At 42.3% G+C, this 25,162-nt stretch overlaps 1 protein-coding gene across 13 annotated transcripts in view; it reads left to right on the plus strand.

Annotated features, from left to right (window-relative positions):
* The window catches only part of KIAA1217, a 180,969-nt gene that overhangs the window by 147,721 nt on the left and 8,086 nt on the right, over positions 1–25,162 (plus strand). For 12 of the 13 annotated variants that reach the window (XM_082045925.1, XM_082045926.1, XM_082045933.1 and 9 more), the window contains 7 exons: positions 5,105–5,280; positions 11,524–11,654; positions 11,899–12,046; positions 13,715–14,201; positions 14,931–15,111; positions 20,722–20,876; positions 21,476–21,622. In XM_082045925.1, coding sequence (XP_081902051.1) covers positions 5,105–5,280; positions 11,524–11,654; positions 11,899–12,046; positions 13,715–14,201; positions 14,931–15,111; positions 20,722–20,876; positions 21,476–21,622 — 1,425 coding nt within the window. The remainder of the gene's footprint in view (positions 1–5,104; positions 5,281–11,523; positions 11,655–11,898; positions 12,047–13,714; positions 14,202–14,930; positions 15,112–20,721; positions 20,877–21,475; positions 21,623–25,162) is intronic. The other variant, XM_082045930.1, reaches the window with a different exon arrangement.

Genomic DNA, 25,162 nt, shown 5'->3' on the forward strand with positions numbered 1-25,162 from the left:
TGACGGGAAAAAGGGAAACATTGCACCCATTTTTAAAAAGAGTAGAAAGGAGGACTCTGGGAACTACCAGCCTGTCAGCCTCACCTCTGTGCCTGGGAAGATCAGGGAACAGATCCTTCTAGAAGCTGTGCTAAGGCACAGGAAGGACAAGGAGGTGATTTGGGACAGCCAGTATGGCTTCACCAAGGGTGAGTCCTGCCTGACCAACCTAGTGGCCTTCTACAATGGAGTAGCTACATCAGTGGACAAAGGAAGGGCTATGGATGTTGTCTATCTGGACTACTGTAAAGCCTTTGACATGGTCCCCTACAACATCGTTCTCTCTAAATAGGAAACGTGGATTTGATGAGTGGGCTGTTTGGTACATGAGCAACTGGCTGGATGGTCACACCCAGACAGTAGTGGTCAATGGCTCTATGTCTGGATGGACATTGGTAACAAGTGGTGGTGTCCCTCAGGGGTCCATACTGGGACCAATACTGTTTAATATCTTCATCAATGACACAGACATTGGGATTGAGTGCACCCTTAGAAAGTTCGTGGATGACACCAAGCTGAGTGGTGCAGTTGACAAGCCTGAGGAACAGGATGCCATCCAGATGGATCTGGACAAGCTTGAGAAGTGGGCCCATGTGAACCTCATGAGGTTCAACAAGGCCAAGTGCAAGGTCCTGCACCTGGGTTGGGGCAAACCCTGGTATCAATACAGGCTAGGGTTGAAGGGATTGAGAGCAACCCTGCCGAGAAGGACTGGAGGGTACTGGTAGGTGAGAGATTGGACATGAGCTGGCAATGTGCGCTTGCAGCCCAGAAGGCCAGTTGTATCTTGGGCTGCATCAAAACGAGAATGGCCAGTAGGTCAAGGGAGGTGATTCTGCCCCTCTGCTCCGCTCTGGTGAGACCCCACCTGGAGTCCTGTGTCCAGCTCTGGAGCCCTCAGCACAGGAAAGACATGGACCTGTTGGAGAGGGGCCAGAGGAGGCCACAAAGACAATCAGAGGGCCTGGAACAGCTCTGCTGTGAGGACAGACTGAGAGAGCTGGGGTTGTTCAGCCTGGAGAAGAGAAGGCGCCGAAGAGACCTTATTGAGGCTTTTCCGTATTTAAAAGGGGCCTATAAGAAAGATGGGGACAGACTTTTTATCAAGTCATGTTACAACAGGACGGGGGGTAATGGCTTTAAACTAAGGAGAGGAGATTCAGGCTAGACAGGAGGAAGGAATTTTTTACGACGAGGGTGGTGAAACATTGGCCCAGGTTGCTCAGAAAGGTGGTAGATGTTGCATCCCTGGAAACATTCAAGGCCAGGCTGGACGGGGCTCTGAGCAACCTGATCTAGTTGAAGATGTTCCTGACTCAGGAGGGTTGTTCATTCTGCACTCCCAGATAATGAGAACTCTTAATGGTAGTTTTGAACTAAGCGTTAGAGTACGTATTCATAGTATTTATCATTACCTTATTTGTACATTGGATTTTTGTTTTGTCTATTCCTTCTGTTCTTTAATGGAACACATTTTAAGGAAAAACAGTTAGACCTGATTAAGTTTCAGCATTAGGAATGTGTATGCATGCGTGCTTCTGCTTCAGTCAGTGTATTATTTGTAGGGAAATGAGTGCTGCAGAAAGGATAGAAAATATAATAATACTATCATAAATGGTATATGATACTTAGTCTCACAAGTGTAACTTTGAATTAGAAATTCAAATGTTTTGAGCTGCATTATAGAATTTGTGGGAATGCATCTAATCTATGTATGGTAACAAACTTTAGGAAATAGATAATTAAATTCTACAGAGATCCTGAGCTGCAGGCAGTCAGCCCCTGTTTGTGGCTCTGTGCTGTGGTGTGTGGGGAGATGGGTGGCCCAGAAACCTCTCCCAGCAGGGCCTGGGGTGGCTCCCACTGGCCAGGTCATGCTTGTCTCGTAATGAGGAGTAGGGCTGTGAACTGATACTTGGTTTTCCAGTTACCTGTCTCATAGGTAATAATTGGCTCAAGGTGAAGTAAACTGGTTATCAGATTATTCTTGAAGTGGGTACCAGAGGTGATGCTGGGTAGTTGTGAGAGAGGAGTGATAGATAATGGCTGGAGAGCAGCTGAAGAAGAGGGACAAGTTAGGTATTCCAATCCCTAACATTCTGTGATTCTGTGATCTGGAGAGTTTGAGGAGGCTGGGAGTGAGAACCAAGGGTAATGAATGTAGGAGATGTTGCTAGAATTAAAAAAAAAAAAAAAAAAAAAGGTGTTAAATTTATTTCTGTTTGCTGCTTCCAGTTATAAGTCAAGTTAACTCTCATTAGTGAGAAATTGCCATTTGGTGGTGACAGGAAAGCCTGCATTGCGTTTCCTTACCTTTGGGCATTTGGCTTTGGAATTTGAAAGCTGTTTCAACAAAGTTTCGAGTGTGAATGTCTAAGATTGTTTATTTGGCTTGTTTTCAAGTAAACCTAAAGTACAAAAAGTTCTGCTCTGTGGAACCAGAATACCTCTGGCAGATCCGTGAAACTCCTTCCACTTGAGGTGGTGGAGTAACTGGCAGAGGTGGTCTGAGGGTGGGGTGTGCACTTAGCCAGGGAGTCTCAGATCTGATATCTGCTGGCAGAAGAAAGGTAAGAATCAAGTTCAGTCCCAGAATGTGGAGGTAAATGTTAGGTAGTGGCCAGAGATTGGCCTGCTCTTCCTCACCCAGAGCTCTTCTCCTCTGCTTCTGCTCATCCTGCCTCATGTTGTCCTTTGGCTACTGACTCTACCCTGCTTAAACTCACAATTACTCCTCCTCCCTAGTTCCTTCTCTTCTCTCTCTGCACCCTTCTGTACCTCTCCCTTCTCATCTTCTGTCCCCGAAGCATGGACAAACCCAGGTTCTCCAGAACTAGCCAAGTGTTGCATGCTTTTTCTTAGAAATGGCAAAAGCATGGCCAAGATAAGCCATTTCCCAGACTTTAGGAGCTCACTCCAAACACTGAGGTTTGGGAATCCTCAACATACAAGCTTTCTGAAATATGAAGTTGAGTTGAATTTTCATTCCCTAATCTTATTATCAGAAATGGATGAACTTTTATGACTGAAACTTTCTAATACTGTTCAAGCACTGCATAAATGGAAGTGACAGGAACCTTAGCTGTAGGTGTCACTATAATAAATATAAAACCCCTATGCACCCCCATAACAGAAAAAGAAATGTACCTGCCATTGCACAACCTCACACACACACATCCAATTTTGGTATTACTGGAAGACACAGTTACCAGCTGAGGAACACAGATGACTTAAATTCTGGACACCTGAGACTTAAATCTGACTCTGTTACCGACCTTCTCACTGACCTCAGATCAACTGTTTCATGTTTCCCAAGTCACTTCCCTGTGTCAAATTTCCCCATTTTTTAAAGAGCTATGAATAAACTGCGTGACTGAAGTATTATATGCTCATTCACTCATTTATTCATTCATTTATGTTTTCCCTCTTGAAAACATAGCACAATGAAAGAGATGTGTGTCTCATGTAGCTGTGCTGGCCATGCTGTAAGAGGATTTAATTTATCAAACCCAAACGTTAATCCCATAGTGGGGGAAAAATACACACATGCACTGTCTTCAAAAGAATCCAGTCTGGTATAAAGCAGCTGACAATGTTTATAAATCTGTGCTGTTTCAGATGTTTTCCAGCTTCATTTTTTTCCCTAACTGCTAACACTTATCTTCAGCTGAGTTTTGAGCAAACACCTCCTGCTTGTCACAACTCAGGCCCCCCCGTGCACTGTCAGTGAAGTGTCACCCTCCCTCTCATCAGTTGTGTTGCTGGAGGAGGTGGAGTTGGGCACAAGGACTGAAGAGCCTGGAGGGGAGAGTGAATTTGTTCCCCTAATTCCAGTACTGATTGGAAAGAATGACCTGAGCAAAGCACCCCTCCCCCCAACTTTCTTTTTCCTCTGATTCCTGTGAATTCTCCTAAATCAACTTAAAAAGAAGCCTTATTGCCTTATAGTGTCTTGTAGGTAACTGGTTTTTGTGATTCTTCCTATTAGGCAGTGGGTTTATTTCATATGTTAAAGGTGCTTTGGCTGTTAAGCCTGGGTGTTTAGGAAACAGTTGAAGGATCGGTTGCTAGTTCTAAAAGTGGAACTTTTTCTCCCAAATGACCCAGGTGTTTTTAAAAATCTTTCAGTATGAGATGGCTGCTAGGCTAGCAGAGTTGTGTTCTTGTTGCCCGTATCCCAAAACTGTGACTAGATGGAGCCCTGCTTGTCACTTTGAATCTTGTGATTTGCCTGGGAGACTTAAACAGGTTTGGTTTGTGTGCGTGTGGGGCACAGCTGCTCTAGGGCTGCCCACAGAAGTGCACAGTCTAGTTTGCTTTTTTTAGCTATGTTTTGCGCTGCAAACTTTATATCAGTAAGAAAATTAGTGCTTTAGGTACTTAAGATAAGGCTAAGATAAGAAAGCAGCTGTGAATTTTACAGTTCTCTGAAAATTACCATATTTTAAAGCTTTTTTTTTTGGTGGATGAAGGAGGTTTTATGTATTGCAGATGAGCCTTATGTCTGTTACCAAATTACACTGGATGGCACAATCCTTCCTCTGCCACTCGAGAGACTGAAAAATTCCATTGCGAGAACAGCAGTGCATTCCAGCCTTGTCATTAATGTGTGGGATTATCCACCAGGCATGTATGGGCAGTGCAGCGCATAGGCTTACGAGATACGTGCACAGTGGAAGTCGAGCTTCCGGCATTCTCGTGAGGCGTGATTAATTCTTGATTCATGCTGGACGGAGCAGAATAAAGGGGCCACAATCCTTGCAGAAGTTACGCACTGAAGGTGGTGTACTGATCCCAACATCTTTTGTTCATCACTTTGCAACTGGAAGTTATATATATATATATATATATATATATCAGAAGTTAGTCAGATTTAGGCTTTTCTCACTCCCAACACTTCCTCATGGCATGTATGTAGGTAAAGACAGAAAAGAAGAAGGTAGAAACCCTCCCTCGCTGTAGGACTGTGTTTATCCCAACCTGTTTCTGAGCTCTGAAATGTATTCTGTTGTTGGGGATGTCAGTCAAGCAGGAAAAATTGAAGTTGATTTCTTTTGTGCAACAGTTGCAGAACCAGGAGATGCTGAGGGCAATGGTGAAGAAAGCAGAGCTGGAAATCAATGGCAAAATGATTGAAACAGTGAAGAGGCTTGAAGATCCTGTGCAGCGACAGCGCAACCTGGTGGAACAAGAGAGGCAGAAATACCTCAACGAGGAAGAAAAGATCGTAAAGAAGTTATGGTGGGTTGAGACACCTATCAGAATTTGTTGCTTTTGCGTGGCTCTTCTTCCCCTAAGCAGTAGCTTTCACCACTGTCGCCAGTGAAACTGCACCTGTGTATGCTGTTGTAGCTGTGTTTCCTTGCACTCGTATTGGCTGTAAAACTGGCTCTGTGTTGTACAGGCACTGGTCCTGACTGGGAGTCCTTCTTAGCACAGCCTGCTCAGTAAGTCCCCCCACTACAAAGAGTTTCAACCTCCTTAAAAGCCCCCAGTAAAGGGAAAGATGACTACAAAGAATGTGACCACCTCCTTCTGAAAGCCTACCCCTACCCCGGTTCTTGCCTTTGGCTTTATGTGTGACATTTTAGGGGAGGAGGAGGGAATTTCCTCAAGAACAAATGGATGCAAAGGAAGGTAACGCATTCAGCTTTAAGTACAAATAGTGAGTTTCAATAGTAAGTGCTTTGACTATTGCACAAGAGATGTGCATGAAGCGCGTAAGTAGGAGATTGAAGTATAATTGTAATCAGCAATGCCAGTCTCCACCTAAAATTTTTAGAATTTCCTTACACTAAACTGCAGTGAACAAATACTTTCCTTGTTGTTGTTGTGTTAAGGCTCTTTCTAAGACTTTTTTTCCCCCAGAACTCTGGCCTACCAATATTGGTGGGATCCACTTGTTTGTTTCAGTCCATGTTCAGAGTCAGCAGGAGGCAAGATGAAGCTTAAATCAATAAACAATTTAACTAGTTCTAGCCCTCAGATACATGGTGTGAACCGTGGGGTTGTCATATGCAGGGACAGGAGTTGGACTTGATGATCCTTATGGGTCCATTCCAACTCAGGACATTCTGTGATTTTAGCACTCACATTTGTAAGATGCTATTTATCTTACTTATTTCTCATTACTGGATTTAGTTCATGCCTAAGGAATTGCTTCGTAATAGAGCTAAAATTTATAGTCAGCTTGTCATTGGCAATGATGATTGAAAAGCCATAGGAGTACAGCTATTGACAGATAAGGAGAGTGAATTTTTTTCTGTTGATCAGCATGTTTTCAGATGAATAAGACTTGCAATAGAAATGGTGCATCTATAAAGATAAAGTAGAATGTTACTAAGAGAGTCTATGTTTTCTGTGAAGTTGAATGTCTAGTAATAGTCCGTGCTGGTATATATAATAATCTCAGCTGGTTTGTAATTTTAAATAAAATTGAGTTGTAGTCTTAAGTAATTACTCTTCTGTTCATCACTTTACTCCTGTGTACCTGATTGCCTACTTTCTAGATTGTTTGTTCTCTGTGAAAAGAACAATTTGTGTGATGGCTGGTGATCACATTGCCTCATAAAATGGATACTGAGTGAGGTCAAGTGCAAATGGCATTAGTTGTTACAGCTGTTCATTTAGGATATGACATCAATTGTGATATGATCCTGTTTTATCAATGTTTGGAATTTTTTTCTGTTCACAGAGTTTCTGCTGCTTCTGTGCTGCTTCACTTGTTAATGTTACAGGAAAGTGTCTTACATACATAATTCATACACTATAAATGTTAATTCAACCCTTTTAGAGACATGCTAGAAACAAACGTTAAATCACGAACAATTGTATTTCATCATCTGTGTCCAGTGAGATTTGTCACGTATGTGCACATTTGCAAGATCAGAGCCCAAACGAAAAAGCACATCTGACAACAGTGCTTCAAGTTCAACAGCTGATGGCAGTTAATGGTGAAGAGCATACAGCACAAAATTACGTATCAAATGTCACTGGTAGTATTCAAGAAAAGGTTAACATTCTATATAGGCACTTGCAATTAAGCTGATCCCAGTACAGATGTATAAACAAATGCAAAGCAACTGGGCAAAAAAATTACCATTTCTTAGTCTTCCAAGTGTTGCCCTCTTGACCTTTCCTAAATCACAGGACTGAATCACTAGACTGGCTTCATGCAAGACAAGGGAGCTTAAGGATTTCTTCAATACTTATGAAGGTGTATTTACTACTTTGAAGTGGTCAATCTCAGTTTAAAAAGCTCCCCTTTCACCAATTCTCAAGATTATCACTGGGAGATAAAAAAATAAAAATATTGGTGGTTGTAAACAGCAGAAACGTTGCTGCACTTTTTAGAGCGAGTTTTCTGCTGAGCAGCTATTCACTTCAGAAGTGTCCCTGTGTGTGTCACAGCTGCACCAGGATTACAGTTCAGAGGTATCTAATGAAATCTAAGAAACACTATTAAATGTAGTGTTTATTCGCATGTGTAACAGTGAAATACATACTCAGAATTAACTAGATAGGCTTTTTTGTATCTAGTCTTTTGATTCAATGTTAGCTATCATATATGACGCTTTTGGGGTGTAGATACTAACCTTAAAACTTACCAAACCAAGAACAAATTATGATCCTATGACACATTGACTAATGGAGTATTTATGTTGTGAGGACCATGTTACAGGTATGACTACTATATGTTGTAGATTGCTGTAAGCATTTTAAGAGAGGGCGTTTTATAAGCACAGTTATTTTAATTGTAGCCACATCCAAGCTGTCTAATTGATACGATCCAAAGTAAGTTACAATTTTATTTTATTATTTTATTTTATTTTATTTTATTTTATTTATTTTATTTTATTTATTTTATTTTATTTTATTTTATATTTTTTAGGAAAAGTAGCAGACATGTTTGTAAGAATAACTGTGCTCAGTAAAAACACAACTACACTGAGCAGTCATGGAGAGCCACTGGTACCAGATACTTGGGAAAGGATATAAGAACATGGCAAAATGCTCAGAGCGCATCTGCTTGCTTTGACTGACTTGTAGCTCAGGGATTTTCCAAGTCAGAGATGGTATCTTGATATGCAAAAGCTCTGCATGGATTGTTTACTTTTCATGAATTTATGTGGGTTTTAAAATTTATGTAAACTTGCTCTGTACAGAATCTAGGCGCAGTGAATTCTATAGAGTAATTCTATTTTGGGTAGAAAGAACCTCTTTTTGTTTGTTTTTGAATCTTTCATCTGTCAATCAATTCCCAGACTCTTAAATTATGCACGGTAGAATATTCACCTTCTCCGTGCTTGTTGTGATGTTAAAGATGCTCTCCCACTCCATTTTCTGTTCATGCCTTTTCCAACCTGAAAAGTCCTTGTCTGCTTAGTTACTCCTCTCGTAGAAGCCATCCTATACATTTTGTCATCCTGTTGTCTTTCTGTATGCCCTTCTAACTCTATTGTACATCTGTGGGATGGGGAGAGAGGAGAGGCCTGCAATGGCTGTGTCTGACACAGGCACACCGTGATTTCATGCAGTGGCATGGTGGTGGTTCCCCGTCCTCAGGTTCCATGTGATCTTTCCCTTACAAATCCAACATATCACTCAAAAGGCATGGTTATCAGTTCAGAGTTCTTTACTGTGTATAAAAACTTAGGGGTTTGGGAGGTTGTTGGTCAGAGGTGGGGTTGGTTTTGGTTTTCCTCTTCTCATGATCATTACTTTACATTTATTAGGAGTTTGTTTGTTCATTTGTTTGTTTCATTCCCCTGGTCAGTTAGTATCAGACAGTCCATCTGCAGCCCTCTGCAATCAGATTTCATTTTCATCACCTTGAATAATTTAATATATTTTTGAGATTTTTTGTCTATATTATTTATCATATTTTCTAAATAATTTATAATATGTTGAAAACCACCAGCCCTAGCACTGAACCCTGTGGAACCCACCAGCAAAATACATTGATTGAGTGAGCTGTCCTTGATCCCTCCCCTTTACATCCAGTACTTTATCCTTGAGAGAATTTCCTCTCTTGTTCCATGTCAACTTTGCTTTCTTAAAAGCTTTTACTCAAATACCTTGCTGAAAGCCTTTTGGGCTGTAGCTTGTCCCCCTGTTTTTGTTGCTTCCTTGTGAATTTGTGAGACTTACCTTCTTTCTTTACACAAATCACATCAATTCCTCACTAACACAGCGTATTTATCCATTGGTCCACTAATTCTTTATTGTTTATTCTTTATTTTGGTATCTATGAGTAACACCAGTCTGGGTGTCAGTGTCACCAGAATACAGTTCCCTGGATAGCCCCATCCCCTTTAAAAAAACAGATTTGTCTCATCTATGACACTTTCCACTACTCTGGTGCCAAAGCAGTTTTAATCAAGAAGGTTGGATACTTAGCATTAATAGTTCAACTGTTTCACCCTTGAGCTGCTATTGAGCTCCAGGGCAAATACCATCTGGCCTGGGTGATTTGCTATATTAACTTTGTCAGTGTGTTTTGTAACCTGTTCTACTGATACTGCAATATGAGACAGATCTTCTGATGCTTTTTTTGCCTAAAGAAAGATCTCAGCATAAAAGTTTGCCTTGGCTCCCCTGTGTAAAACACAGATGCAGACAAATCATTTATGTTATGTTAGCTTTCTGAAACTGCATTAATGTGTCTTGTTAATTGGGTTTGCTTAGTCCAATCTATACAGCCAACTTGTTTTGTCACTTACAGAAAAGAAATGCTGGAGACCTCCCGATATCTTTCAAACTTTGGCTTGTGAGGGCTGAAGTTTCTTTTCCCTTGTAGTTATTAACAGCAGGCAGTGTAGTATGGTATCCCCTGAGTAATTTCAGGATCAGTTGTCTTGCTTGATAGTATCACTGGAATCAAAGGCGTTTATGATGACCCTCCCATTTCTACTCAAAGAACAAGGGGGAAGAAAGCCATTGTCAGCTACCTAGAAGTCTTCCCTTTATCCCTGTATTTCCAACCATCATAGACCTACCAAAACATCATAACGTTGTTCTGTGTTTGTTTCTTTCTCTTCTTTCCACCCACGGACAAATATAAGCTTCTGCCCTTATCTTTGTTGCCTGCTGGATGTGAATATCTGAGCAGCTGCTTTTCCAGTGCTGATCTACAAAGGGAGGGAGGTACCCTGAGATTCCCAAAATAGCCCTGCCTGAGTGTGGGCATCAGGGCATTACGAGCAGGGAGGATGCCGGACTGTAGCGCACTGTTCTGGAGAGCAGAAGCCTTGACATTGTAGTGGGTGACAGCTGAATTATTTTTCCAGCTCCTTCTGAGATTCTGTCCGTGCCCTTTATGGCAAAGGCAGCCACCGGGACAGCAGATATCTGCATCACTGCAGTCTCTTCCATGGGAAAAATACCCCAAGAAACGTTCCCTTGCTGCCATCGTGTGGTCCCTGGGATTGCTTCCTGCAAGTGTGCGTGAGCCCCTTGCTAATCGTGACTCCCCCATCTTTCTCAAGGCAGAGTCTTTGAAGGAAATGGTCTTAAAATGGGAACAGGATCATTTACCTCCACTTTCTGATCTGTTCAGAAGCAACTTATGGTTCTTCATTCAAAATTTGTTTATAGTTTTTAAAGTTATTTGTCTTTGAAGTGAACTCTTTGCTGTGTGCATCTGATGTTCAGATCCTGATACTATTTCTGTTTCTCTACGTTATCAGAATTACTGTTGTATTACCATTTATTGTTCTGTGTGACTGTGTTTCCACTTTAAATTGACCTAAATGCAGAATGGTGCTGCAAGGGATTTTCTCTGTTTTATCCTGTTACTGGCCACCTACTCCTCTCTTTTCTTGCTCATGTCACCTCTCCACGAAAATGGATCTAGGAAGTCATCTGGCTGAAAATAAGTAATTTTCTGCTGGCAAAAGGGAAATGTGTGGACGTACAATCAATGCACACTTGCTGTTTCAGTGTGGCCATTTGTGGAAACGGGACCCTGTATCCTGTCTAGCAAGACCTGGCAGATAGCAAGGTTGCATCAGGGGGCCATGAGTGCTAGTTTTGGGCAGTCACTTGGCTTTTTGGGCATTCCTTTGCCTGGCATCAGCAATGAGAAGGTGCAAGGTGCAAACCAGTACTGGATGTAGTGGCACAGTGTGTCTGTACCCTTGGAGGACCTGCATCCCCTGAGGGCTGGCTGTTAGATGTTTCATCACCCCACCTGCCCTTCGTAGCGCAGCTGCCCTTGATGTCAATGTGCTCTGCACATCTGCAGCCTGTCAGAGAAGTCAATGACTTGGATGGGTTACAAGCCTGTTCCTATGCTGTGATCGAAAGTGTCTGGCATCCTCACCTTGCCTCACAGTACCCTGCTGTTTTTTCAGTTTGTGGTCTCAGATTTAAAGATGCCATGGTTGAGGTTTCTGGGCTAGATTAGTCCATTAATTTACATTTATTTGATTGTAATGTGAAAGTCCTGCTTACATTTTATGTCCACTTTTTTTGTTTTGCCAGTGACCTGGAGGCATTTGTTGAAGACCTGAAGAGGGACTCCACTGCTTCCAGCAAGACAGTTACACTGAAAGATGTGGAAGATGGAGCCTTTCTTTTGCGTCAGGTGGGGGAAGCTGTTGCCACCCTGAAAGGTATGCACTTTCCTTTTTACTTTTGGTTCTTCTCTTTGAACCACAGTGGCTGAGAACAGTTTTGCCTTTGATCTGGAGGAATTAACTTTAAATCTTTTTGGAAGTAAAAGTCGGGATTAAAGAGCTTGTTGCATGGCCCCTGGAGAGAGGGAGACTCTCACGTATTTGACATTCACCCCATCATCCATTTCTCCCCAGGGCTTTTGTCATTTCCTCTTGAGCTTCACAGTTGTTATCTTTGCAGGAGAATTCCCGACATTGCAGAATAAAATGCGCGCGATCCTCCGGATTGAGGTAGAAGCCGTGAGGTTCCTAAAGGAAGAACCACACAAGCTTGACAGCTTGCTGAAACGTGTGCGCAGCATGACCGATATCCTTACCATGCTCAGGAGGTGATTATTATTTTTTCTTTAAAACTAAAGAATTTCCTCAAGCAGGGCTGGAACAGCTTTCAGGTTTGGTTTCTCCCCCTGTCCTTAGGAGGTTTTGAGCAGTGCAACTTGCTTGCAGTATTTTGTAGATTCTTCCTAGAGCCCTCTCAAGGCGAATCAAATTAGCCTTTCCTGTGCTTTGTGCAATGGTTCTGTTCTGACCAACAGCCCCGCTTGTTGAGATCTTCTGATTGAAGGTAACTCCCTTTGAACTCAGCATTTCCACATTTGGGAAGTTCCTGGATGAGAAGGCTTACAGAGTGGCATCAGTCCCATATCTGAGCTAATTAACTGTGGGCATTAACAAAAATCCAAGCTAATAGAAGTATTCTCTGACACTGAAATCTGTATGCCCCAAAATTTAACAGTAAGAAATAAAACAGGAAAGATTCTAAGTGGATAAAGATATCCTAAACCTTCTGAAATAAATATTATTCAATATGCTTGTGAATTACTGCAAATTCTTTATTCTGTTCTTTGCAAGGAAGATGTGTTAGAGGAAGTTCAAATATTAGATAAAATTTATGTCCACTAAGTGCCAGTGTTTAGCTATGTTTGTCAGAATATATGAGCAGCAAATGGCTGCTGATTTATATGAGGCAATAGGCAGTGGATTTAATTCCTATTCAAAACCACTGAATCAGGCCAAACTGTCAGGAGTGGTGGTCTCAATTTTACTTCAATTACAAGAAAATATAAGTCATAAGCCTGTTTTTGCTCCCATTATTCTAAGGAATGTAGGGTTGTCATTGTTTTCATATATCCTGGAGCATATGTAAAATGGATTTGCCAGTACTGGCAGATGGATAAAATGGTTTATGTAACAGGTCTTCTGTAAGCCATCACTTATTTTTCCATGTAGATAAAAATCTATATCCTTTCATATTAGTTTCCTTTCCTTAAAAATGACTACAGTTATTTCCTGTCTCATACTGTTTGGGAAAAAAAAAAAACAATAAGCTATGCATGCCAAAGTTTTAGCCAAGTCATTTTTTTGCAGCAAAATTCTGTGTTAAGCCTCATAAAGTCTGTTTCAGTAATGGAAATCTGATGGCATTTCATGGCTACCTACACTCCAGAACTCAGACATTTCACAGCTAGCTGCCAGAAATAGTCGACTCTTTACATCTTCAGCTCATTCTACCCCAAACTCCCAACAGACAAAACTTTTGTGAAGAGTCATCTGAAGGCTTTGTTTTAGCAATTTGCCAAACTGCTAGTTCACATCCTATATAACTACCACTTTCTGTGCTTATAGTCTGGGAACACCTTGTTTAGCTATTTTAGAGTGTATAAAATTTAAGTCAAGTAACTTCCATTCTTCCTCCAAAATCAACCCACTGAAACTCATGCTTAGGTCACAAAGTGCCAGTATGTCCACTAAGCTTTGTAAACATTTTAAAAGGCAAAACCGTCCTAATTAGAGTGGCCTCTTTAAAACTCTGAGTCCCTGATTCTGAGAGAAAGCTATAAAATCACAGAACTGAGAGCATCAGGAAGAAAAAACACCCTTTTGATGTTTCTGATACAGGTGCTTTTCCCTTGCAAAAGTTTATTATGAAGTGTTGTTCATGACTCGCCTGTATGCTAACTGTGTGCCACGCTATTGTGTTCCATTTGGCTGGGCAGACATGTTACAGAAGGACTGCTGAGGGGTGTGGATCCATCCCAAGCTGTGCAGTACATGGAGAAGGCCACTGCATCTGACGCTCTGAAAAACCAGGAGGATCCCAAGCACGCCCAGGGACATGCACAGCAAAACCTCACAGCAATCACATCAGAGTCCCAGGTGTCATCAGTCAAGTCAGAAGTCATCCCCTTCTCAACAATGACGGTCCACCATGTGCAGAGCTCACCTGTTGTCATCCATCAGTCTCAGCACTCATCAGCCCTGGTCAACCATGCGCAGGGTTCACCCACCGCAGCCAGCCACAGTGAAGGTGTGCCAGACGGTGGACACCCCTCGGCCACCCCACCAGCCCCCACACAAGAGCCCGCAACAGGATCCCAGCCCACACAAGCACCACAGGTCTCTGTCAATGGCACCACCATGCAAAGTCTTTTCATTGAGGAAATTCACAGTGCAAGTACCAGAAACCGAGCTGTATCCATTGAGGTACGGTGTATTCTGCTCAACCAGTTGTCCTCTCTTTGGGTCTGAGCTCCCAGTCTCACTCTTGAGACTGCAGGTGGGATTATTCAAATGCATTTGGGGGATTTATATGCCTTACGCTTAAATATCCTGTGCACTTCTGAAGATACCCTCTGATTTTAAATGCAATACGATAATAACATGTAACCAAAACTAGTAACTGTGTTTTTTAAATAACTTTTATTAAGAAAATAATTTTAAAATATTTTTTAGAATACCTTAGTTTTGAACAATAACATATGATTCTCTGGCAACACTTGCATCAGTGGATTTCATTCACTCTTTAAATCTCCATATCCCTCACTATGGAGAGGTAAAAGTGAAACAGTGTGAAGCTCCAGTGGTTTCATACAGAGATACTGAGAAAACCCACAAGTTGTCTCTCGTGTCTTACTACAGGACATGCACTTTAATCACCAGTGTGATAAAATAAGGCAGTGACCCAGATTTAAATTTTGCCTTTGTTCCTTTAGTGAGCAGTGGCCACCGTCACTCTGTCATGCATTTGTGCCATATCTATTCACAATGGAAGTCAGAACCAGTGTACAATTAGTGTTAATATATTTCCCATAGCTGCTGACTAAACTGAATTTATCCATATTGACCTATAATTTTTTCACTTTTTTTTTTTGTAAGTAAGTGATCATAACAGAAATCAGATGAATAAATATGTGTTTTACTGTTTTTGTCCAGAAAGCTGAAAAGAAATGGGAAGAGAAAAGACAAAACCTTGATCACTATAATGGAAAGGAATTTGAAAAGCTCTTGGAAGAGGCGCAGGCCAATATAATGAAGTCCATTCCCAACCTGGAGATGCCTCCCCAGCCAGCAGCCCCACCTAAAGGCGATGCAGTGGAAAAGCTGGAAGTCTCAGGTAAGATTTGCTAGAGTATGTGGTACTAAAAAATCGCATATCTGGAAAAAAAATAGTTATTTTTCCTACTTTCTAGAATGGTTTCTGTTTACAGATTTATGTGTTCTTCATCATACGTGTAAGTATGTTACTGAAGAATACTGCAGGTCCTCAGGATGCAGTGGACAGGATGCAGTGATTTTTGCAGATGCCAGTGTGGGTAACCAGCTGAACACAAGTTCTCCATATTGCTACTGAGAAAGTGAGTTTGATCTCTGGAGATAAAGACTCCTCATGAGCAGGAGAGTAAGAATACTCCTTGCTTTTGGCAGAGGTTAGAGTATCTGTATACAATACTGTATGTGTATCTAGTATTCTGTGTTCAGTTTTGCACTTAAAAGTTTGGCATTGCAGAGGGTTCTGGAAAGAACCACAAAGTGTTTGAGCACAAATAGTCTTACCATCATAAACCTAAAAAGCTCTTTTTATAGATATACTTGTTATCAAAAGAAGATCAAGACATGCCTGAGGTTTCTGAGGGTGAGGCCTTTAACTTTGCAGAACATGTTCCGGCAAGTTCCAGCAATTGGAAGTTGAAGCTAGAAAAAGCCACATTAAAAATTAGCGATCAGATTTTGAAATCTGGAGTAACTAATAACTGAAGTTTAATTATGAACGTATGGGCTTCTCTGCCACTTCACATCTTTAGCAGTACTGTGTTTCTTCCTGACAGGCTGCTCAGGCACAAGCTCTGTGCATGGTGCAGGAACAACCTGCTTTAAAAAATCCTTGAGCCTATGTTAAGTGGAAGGTCAGACTGTTTGATCTTAATAATCCTTGTTAACTTCATAATCTTAAATTATAAATATGACTGATGTTTTGAATGAGTCCCTCAGAGGTCTGAAAACAACCTGTGATGCTACCTAACTTAGTTGTCTTGGATAGATGTGTAGGAATGAATGACAATTACTTTCACAGTAAGTATTCTGGCTGTCCACAGTTATTATATATATGTACTGAGTTTCAAGCTGAACGTGAGTCAGACTGTGACCCTGTAGAAAGAAAGGCAAACCGCACAGTGAGGTGGACAGGAATATCTACAAGACACATGAATCTGCTCAGCAGTGGTAAACTCTTACATAGAAATTCCCAAAGTCAGTGTTTTGGACTTCAAGGAACAAATAGGAGAGACTCAAGAGGGTAGCGATGATAATGGCCAGAGGTCTAAAGAAACATGATCTCTGGGGAACAAAAAAGAAAGAATTGGTTTTGTTTAGCATGAGGAAGCGAAGGCTGAGGAAGGACAAAGCAATCCCTGAGTGCATAAAAATCTGCTTTAAAAGGGAAAAGACCAACTTGCTTTGTGTGGGTAGAACAGCAGTTGACAATTGCAACCAGGAAGATCCAGGTTAGGTATTAGGGGGAAACCTCAAAATGATATGGAAAGTGAAGCACTGAAGAAACTGTATGAGGCAATGACGAGGATGTGAGATCCCCATGATTGGACATAATGGCTTAGACTATCATTGATGAAGAATTATATATGTAGAGGTACTTTGTGGTAGCAGCATGATGGGGTGTCCTTCCAGTCCTATTTCTTTCACAATTTGACATACAAATCCATGTCTGAATTTCTTCAAAGTTCAACAAACAAAGCAGATGTCTCAGCCAAACCTTGGATTTACCTCATTAGCCAAATATGAGTCAGCTGCAAAATCCTTACCCAGCTACTTAAGCAATAGTCCATCCAGGTCAGCAGTCTGTCTGTGTGACAGAGGAAGTGGGAGATACTGTCTGTGGGCAGCATAGAACCTGGCCACCTTTGCCAGTCTGCTGGCACTCCCCCCGCTCCTCCAGTTGATATTAGAGGGAATATCCCGGCCTCCTCCTTTTCATATTCATTATAGACCTTTTATCTGGTAATTCCTCTATACCTGCTTATACCATTTGCATCGCCACTGCTGTGGCAGCAAGCTCCAGCTCACTCCCCGTCCTGTGAAGGAGCTTCATCTGTTTTAAAATTATGTCATACCAGCTTCACTGGGGTCCCTGTAGTACTAATATTCTGCATTTGGCAAACAACAACTCTGCATTCCCTTTATAAAATCATGAAGGTAGTGGATGAACCTGGATCATGTCCTGGAGGGCTCAGCCTGCCCTGTGGGCTCCAAAGTGCAAACTTGGTCTCCCAGGCTGGTTTCAGCTGCCTTGCTCTGACTCTGGAGCTGTGGAGACCAGGGCTGCATGCTGCACTCAAGGTGTTGGCAGCCAAGGCTGTAAATAGCTGCAAAACGATGCCCTGGGGCTTGTGTACACAAATCTGTAGAGAATCTGGGAAGAGTGTTTTTAGATCCAGCATTTTGCTCTGGGTGGGCCTTTAGCACTGGCAAGTTGTGGCTCCTTGAATGTTTCACAACATACATGTTTAAAATAAAATTCTGTTGAACCTCATAAAATAATTTTAGAATGCTGGCACTGTTCAGTGAGGTTACTGGCTATCAACACAATTATCTTGTATAATGTGTGGCATAAATAGAAAATGTCAGTGAAAATAAATACCATATGGGTGCAGTGAGCCATGACATCGTAAAAAGTGCAGAACACAATAACAGAGAAGTTTTGTAACTCTCATAGTTAACTAATCCACTTTTAGAATACAATTTTGCACAGTGTGTAGCCAACAGATTTCAGGAGAAATTTGATGAGACTGAGACATTTGCCTTCTGTTATGCATAATGAATCCTTTAATAGAAACATAAATAAGAGAACAGCAAAACTTTTCCTTAATATCTGATTAAATATCTCACATGCCATTCAGCTCTTCAAGATGAAGATTTCAGTATCAGTCTGCTGTAGATGAGGAAACCGAGCAACATACAGAAAGTGAGACCACCTACCTACTAACATAGTGCATAGAACATTTTGGCCATAAATTAGCGGAGTCCTCTGTTGGCTTTGCTGAAGAAGCCAGATAGATTGTGTTGCCAGAATATGTTGTCTCAGTCATTCTACACAGAGAAACTTTTTTTTCCCCTGCAAAGTACAAAACAAAGTAAAATTACGCACTTTACACAATTTTGCAGATGACTCTGTAAGTACTTCATTAATGTCTTGACTCTAACCCATCTTTGTTATCAAGATTGTTCATTGAAAACCATGAAGAATGTCTCTAGCATGTACATTAGAAATTGGGCTCCTTCATCCCTCCCTTTGCCTTTGTATGCAATAATGCCCTGATTTTTGCAAGTGCTGAGTGATCAGTAGCTTACATTAAAGATAGTTTGTTTATTTGACTACAAAGGCTGCCTTAAGGCAGGCATTATTATTTTAAGATTGTTTTAAGACGTCGGATTTTTTTGGTGCAAGTAGAAATTTGTATGGTGGGGAAAATTAAATCCAGTCTGGCTGTGCCTGTTGTATAACGCTTAGATTTAGTGAAGTGGCTGGCGATTGTTGTTCACAGAAGCACTGAGCCCTTTGACACCAAAGGTTTCATAAAGTAGCAGTTTTGATCATGGTTAATCTCTGACTGAGTGAATCGTACTTGTCCATTTATTCCTCCCTCCATAAATATGCTAATAGAACTCAGCAATAAGAAAAAAAGGTATTAGAAGAAGGCATTTTTCTCAATTTTTTGCCTCCCAAATTTTTTTTTCTTCCCATTTAGATTGGGGAAATAAAATTGTTTAGTAAAGAAAATAGAAATCCAGCTTTGAAGTTTTACATCTTGTCCGGTGTTGTTGCACTGACTGTAAACAAACCCCATTCCAACCTCTCCTTAGCGACTCCACTTGAGGGGTGTGAGGGGATCAGCCTTCGATAGCCTGTGCACCTGCCACTCACTGACAGTTTGACAGTTCCTCTTGCCCGTGTTTCTCCTTTTTATTTCCCATTTTGAAGATGGAGATGGGTGAATGTCCCACAGATGTGAAAGAGGTGGTTAGAATCTTTCTGTCTTTCTGCCTTCCATGTCTCTCATCCAGTGTCGGTCTTATTAGGTGTGAGAAAAACTTTGGTGTTCTTGCAGACACAGTCACTACCAGTTTGAGGGTAGTGGGTTGAGCCAACTAAAGGTAGCAGGGATTTGCACAGGTGCCACATTATAGTCAGCTAAACACCATCTTACCAACCACTCTGATTTTACAGCAGCTGTACCTCTGATGTCACAAGGAACTTAGTGGTTTGTATTGACCAAAGAAGTAGTCTAACGTAAAGTGCATCTGGAAATTCACTTTTGTTGCAGTCCTTTGAGTGAGTGCCGGATAAGCAGGGAGGGAGATAATACAACAGAGCATTTCTTTAGGCTTAAGCAGTTTCAGGGAACATTTGAGCTAAGAAGGGAAGAAGGATGAGGCCGGGTCAGACAAGGGCTCTGTCCGGCCCCAGGGCCCAGCCAGCACATCAGAGGAGCCTGACACAGCCCTGACAGTGGACAGTTGTGCAATAATTTGCCTGGAGGGAATACTTAGCCCTAAACAGCTGGATAATCCCCAAAGCAGGTTTTATCTTTCTGGGTTATATTTATTTCAGCTGTTTATATAACACTGAGTAGCTGCAGAAAGGTCCTTCTCCCGCTGTTGAAAACAAACACGGTGAACACGGTGGCTGTTGCCATGTGTGATGCTTAGCCTGTGACCAGAAACACATGGGGACAGGTCAAGAGCAATGTAACACTGCTTAGGGAAAAATGCTGTCCAATGAGGGAGGGGAAGAGGAAGCAGCAGCCGGGTGGGGAAGCATTGTGGTGGGGAAATACTGCTTTGAGAAATTGGTCTTCTCTTGGAAGACTCTTCTCAGAAAGCATGAGCTGGCTCTGCTCAGCTATTGTATTTGGTACTTGAATCTTTGTGGGTTAGCAAAACATACATATAGGGCTCCTATATGATCAATCAAAGGCAAAATTTTGTAGTCCTGGAATAGTTACTAGTAAGTAAAGTGAAAAGAAATGCTGTCTTAGAAGAGAAGCAAGTGCAGTTGCCCTTGGTGCTCCCTTGCCCTGCTCAGGGGCAAGAGGACTCGTTGAACTGGAGAGGTGGCATCTCCAAACCAGTGTTTACATTTTCCCTCTCAGCCTTTGTCTGAACTTAGCTAGTTTTGCCCAGCTGTAAGATGGACAAAACTCTTCAGCTCCTAACACCTTGCCAGCAGCACCTCCTAGGCAGAACAGAAATATGCGCTGGTTGCTTTAGAATTGCTGAGAACAAGAATCCCCCAGGTTTGGTGTCTTGCTAGTAGCCACAACAGTGGCCACACTTCCAAAGAAGGCTATGGGGGCACCCTCTGTAACCAGGTACCCAGCTGAATCTGTACCTTACATGCTGCTTTACAAGTGACTGATTTACAGAAGCGTGCTGTGCTGAAACTCAGCCACGGTGATGTGGGGGACAAGAGTTTTGCTGAAGTGTCTGGATGAAGTGACATGCTTTCTGTGTGCAAGTGCAGCGCTGTCTGCTTTTGTTCTAGGCATTTCCACTTGAATCCCAAATGTGTTTCTATTCATTTATATTCAGTAGCACCTTTAGACCTTTTAAGACTCTTTTTTATCCTTTCCAATTGAGGCAGCAATGCAAATACTTTTTTTTTTTCCCTCCTTCACCTGTGCTCACTTTGTGCTGCTCTGTTTACTTGCAGAAGAAGTTCTTGATGGAGAACAGGATAGTGACAAACTGACCAAGTCTCCACCTCCTCCACCTCCACGGCGCAGTTACCTGCCAGGTTCAGGACTAACCACAACGAGATCAGGAGATGTCGTGTATGCAGCCAGGAAAGAGGCTGCTGCTGTCAAGGTTTGATGATTCAGACTGTTGATGAATGGCTGGCACAGAGAAACATTCCCAGGCTTGGGCTTTTTCTATAAACCACAGAATAAGTTGAGACAGGGCTACGTCCTGGAGAGCTACTGAAACTGTTTACCAGGAAACACGACTGTTAGGCCAAATAAACACGTAAGGTTTGATCAGTTCTGTTTACAGGAGTCTTGCTGCTCTTATCTCCTAGCCATGTAGAAGGCAAGTCACAGGCTGCTTTCATTTAGAGTGGTAAGAAGATTAAAAATAAAAAAAGCATGCCTTACACAGATGGGGAAGATTAACTTAGATTTGAGAGCATTTTTACAGAACTGTTCCAAATTAGTTTCTTGGGCATCCTTTCCCCATCTGTTCTGTTCCCTGAAGGAAGTGAAGCCCAACTTAAGCTTTTTAATCTGTGAACATGCTATCACATCAGCTATATTGGTTGCTTTTGAACTGATGAAGTAGTAGTCTCCTTAAAAAGGAAGAGGGACCTTGCAACAGGGGAATTGAAGGAGAGTGGAATTTTCTGTGTTTGCTTTGCACCAGGAGGGCTCAACTGTATTGTCTGTCTGTGTTTTGTCATCCCCCTGTAGGAATGCAGTGAAGATGCTGGGCAAATAGCACAATCCAAAGTCCATAAAGAGGATCAGGCATTGCCTCGGAGCACAGGGCACGCTGTAGCATCAGCTGCAAAAGATGAAGAGGAGGAGGAAGGGGATAAAATAATGGCAGAATTACAGGTACGTCCTTTGGGTTGCACATGAAGACACCTGTGCCCAGTGTCACTTCTAGGGCCTCAGCACAAATTATAGCTCAGCACGTGAAGGAAAGTAGGTCTGCCAGTCTCACCCCATCCTGCTTTATTGCACTGGGTGGTACGCATTTTGTAAGCACCATCCAAATTTTGTGGAGAGAGTGGTTCAGAATGCAGGATTGCCACTACAGTCTTACCAGTGTAGATGGGACAAGTAAAATATTGATGTGCGTTAGGTGTGGTTGTGCCTGGTGTAGCATTTCTCAGTACCAGATCAGCAAGGTGCTGGAAGCCCGTCATTCGTGTTAACGTTGGTGGGAACAGGGAATAAGGTGTCTGCTCCTCATGGGTTGTGCTTACTTGTACCATGCCATGGTCTAATGTTTCAAGGAGTGCTTGAATATTGAAACATCTTCTGTTCCCTGTTGACTGGTATATGACTCTGCCAGTGGCATAGGAGGAGTGCTCTCTTGCTGGTCCTTTGATAGCACGTAGGCTGGTTTATTTCAGTGATGGCGATGCTGCGGTAAAAGCCAGCTATTGCAGTGACCATCAGTGAGCTCCAGCTTCCCAGCAGCACCCTCTTGCATGCCCACATGAGGAACAGAGGTGTGGATCAGCTTAACTGGCTATAACGTCATTGTTGGGGTGTTTCAGAGCGCTTGTCACAACATGAGTTGATCCTACTTGTCCATCTGCTGAAAGGGGTGTTCAGTACTGCCCAGAGAGCATCTGCAGCTCAGGGGACATGGATATTAAGCAGCAGCTGTTACATGTGTTGGGTGAACCCTGTCCAACTCCCACCCCCCAGCACTTCAAACAGCTGGTTTGCAGGTTTACCTGAAGGGGTTTACATGTGTTCCCTGTTTGTGTGACAATGGCAAGTGCGACAGGGGAGGTGGGGACGGTGAAACTATCACATTGTCTCCTGTCCCCAGGAAAGCAGCCCAGCTGCCTTGCAGCCGGTGACAATGAAATGGAGGTGAAGGTCTGGAAAGGGGGCCAGAGGGGAGCTAAGGAGGACAAGTATGCATGATAGCTCAACAGGGAGCGTGTGTTTAAGTGCTAATTTTGGGGACAAGCAATGCTCATTTTAAACAAATACCAAAATATTAGGTACATTTTAGAAGGTTGACAGGGTACCATGTTTTAGAAGGGGCACACTGCTTGATCTGGGAGCTACAGGCTCATTATGGTGTCAGTCATAGAATGGAAAATGAGGCACGGGATTCAATCAGTGTGGAACTATAGGGCAGATGTAAAGTTATGCTAGAAAACACAATATAATGTCACACAGATCTGTCAGAGCAAACAACACTAGGTAGCAGGTTTGACTGCTTACACTGAATTGTATGCCTATAAACATTTTTGTAAGTCATTTGATCAAACATCATACAACATTTTGATAAAAATCCGTCACCGTGGAGTGTACAAAAAACCCCAAACAAACCCAAAAACCAGACAAGCAAAACAAACCACAAAAACAAAACCAACAATCGAGAGCTGTCTGGCTCTGAAAGTGTTGCCTTTGATGTGGGTGTTTATAGTCGGGTTCCACAGAGACCATCTGCAGGCCCAATGCCACTCTGTATTTTCATGAATGGCCTGGAAATATATTTAAAATCCTTACTGTTTAAATCAGCTTAATTAAAACTAGTGAAGTATGAGAGCAGGAAGATGATAGCAATCACTTAATGGTCATAATATGTTCAATGAACTATAAAGTCCACATGAAGAACAACAAATACAGGCCACACCACAAGTGCATGTCTTGAAAAGGCACAGGAGTTGCAGTAACGGGTTGACAGGAGGTCCCAGGCCAGTGCTGGTGCCACATAGTCAGTGTCTGCTGTGGGTGTATATTTGACAACAAGGGAGTGTTATCTCTGTGTACAGGATCAGTGAGATCAACACTGGGCTGCTGCATCCAGGACTAGGTGTCCATGCATCCCCTCTTTGAAAAAGCTGTTGAGAATGTGAAGGATCAGAGGAGACTTGAGTACAATGTCGAGGTGCCTTCACGGGAAGAAAAAGGCATACTAATATCAGCTGCTATAGCACAAAATATATTTGGACACGGTTATAGACACTTTAGAGCAAAAGCGATAAATAAATTACCAAGGGAAATAGTGGATTCTTCATCACGTGAAGTCTCAAGGACTTTGAGGATGCCTTTGTGAATTATATGCCTAACTCGAAAACCATGTCACTGGTCTCCCAAATGGGTAAGCTGGTGAAAGCCCCTACCCTGTATTATGAGGAGGGAGACTTATTGTTTGAATAGTTCCATGTCATCTTAGGTACTCTGGTCTGTAAGCACATACAAATAGGATGTAATGGAAAACCAGAAGAAACTCTGCACCCTGATTTTTGCACTGTTTTTTTTCATTGTTGTTAACTTTTCTCATTTTGCGTAACCATGCAATACATATGAGGAGTACAGGCTATTAGTTTCATGACAGTTGCCGGGAATTAGATAATTTCCCTAATACACGGTATATGAATACAATTTTCTTGCATGTCATGGTGCGTTTGACTCCTGTAAGCAGTCCTCCCCCATTCCCAGGGCTGGCAGAGATGTCCTGTACCTGTCACCGATGGTAGACTATGCCATTAGAGGCCAGCAGAAATCCCAGTGATACACATTTGGAGCCAGCACTGCGCAGTGGTGGCCATGATGGTTCTGCTGCTCTGGATCTGGGAGCCAGCTGGATAAAGCAAAGCAAAGCAAATGGAAAGAGGATGGCAAGACAAAGGGCTGAGTTACGTAGCTCTTGTATGATGTACCGTGAGACAAACCTGGGAGCCAAGTGGACAGCAAGGGGTGGGGAAGAGGTATTAGCTGCCACCTTCTCCCATTGAATATATAAGGCCTGCTGCTCCCACTTCTTCCTTACATTTCTGCAAGCAACATATAGATTGCTTCTAGCTGAGAACATCTGGGGAAGAAAACCTAAATTTCTGCTCTGTTTATCCCATCCAAGGAAACAGCAAACCCCTGCTAATACTCACTTGGAAAGGAGGTGAGAAAGCATAAAGGATTCTGTGAGGCACAGGAGAAGTGTTTGGGGACAGTAAATGGAATAAAGAGAGCTGAGCTTTGGGATTTGTTTATTTGAATACATAAAACAGTAGGTTTAGTTATTGAGTGATGTGTGGCTGAGGCCAAACCACATCTGATGGGCATTTTGAGGAGATATCAGACACTAGGAAGTAAGTTCTGTCACAAGCGCAAAGTCTGTTATGGCCTTCCTGCTTAAGTTTGGATAGTTTGCAGCACCTCTGTGCGCCTTTGTCTTCCTGTGTGGAAAAACAGGAATCAAGTTTGTCTCCCTTCAGGGGACACTGAGGTCATTGTGATGAGTTAGAGTGCAGTCTTGGTAGGTTGGAGGGTATGCCCTATTTCTCTTAGTCTGATAGTATAAAATCTCTATTATCTCACGAGTTTGTAAATAATCTTGTTGAGCCGTGAATGTTAAAAACAAATGCTCTCCTTGTAGCTGATCATCTCCAGACATTTCTGTAT

Source organism: Streptopelia decaocto (assembly GCF_964273445.1).
Source record: "Streptopelia decaocto genome assembly, chromosome: 2".
NCBI lineage: Eukaryota > Metazoa > Chordata > Aves > Columbiformes > Columbidae > Streptopelia > Streptopelia decaocto.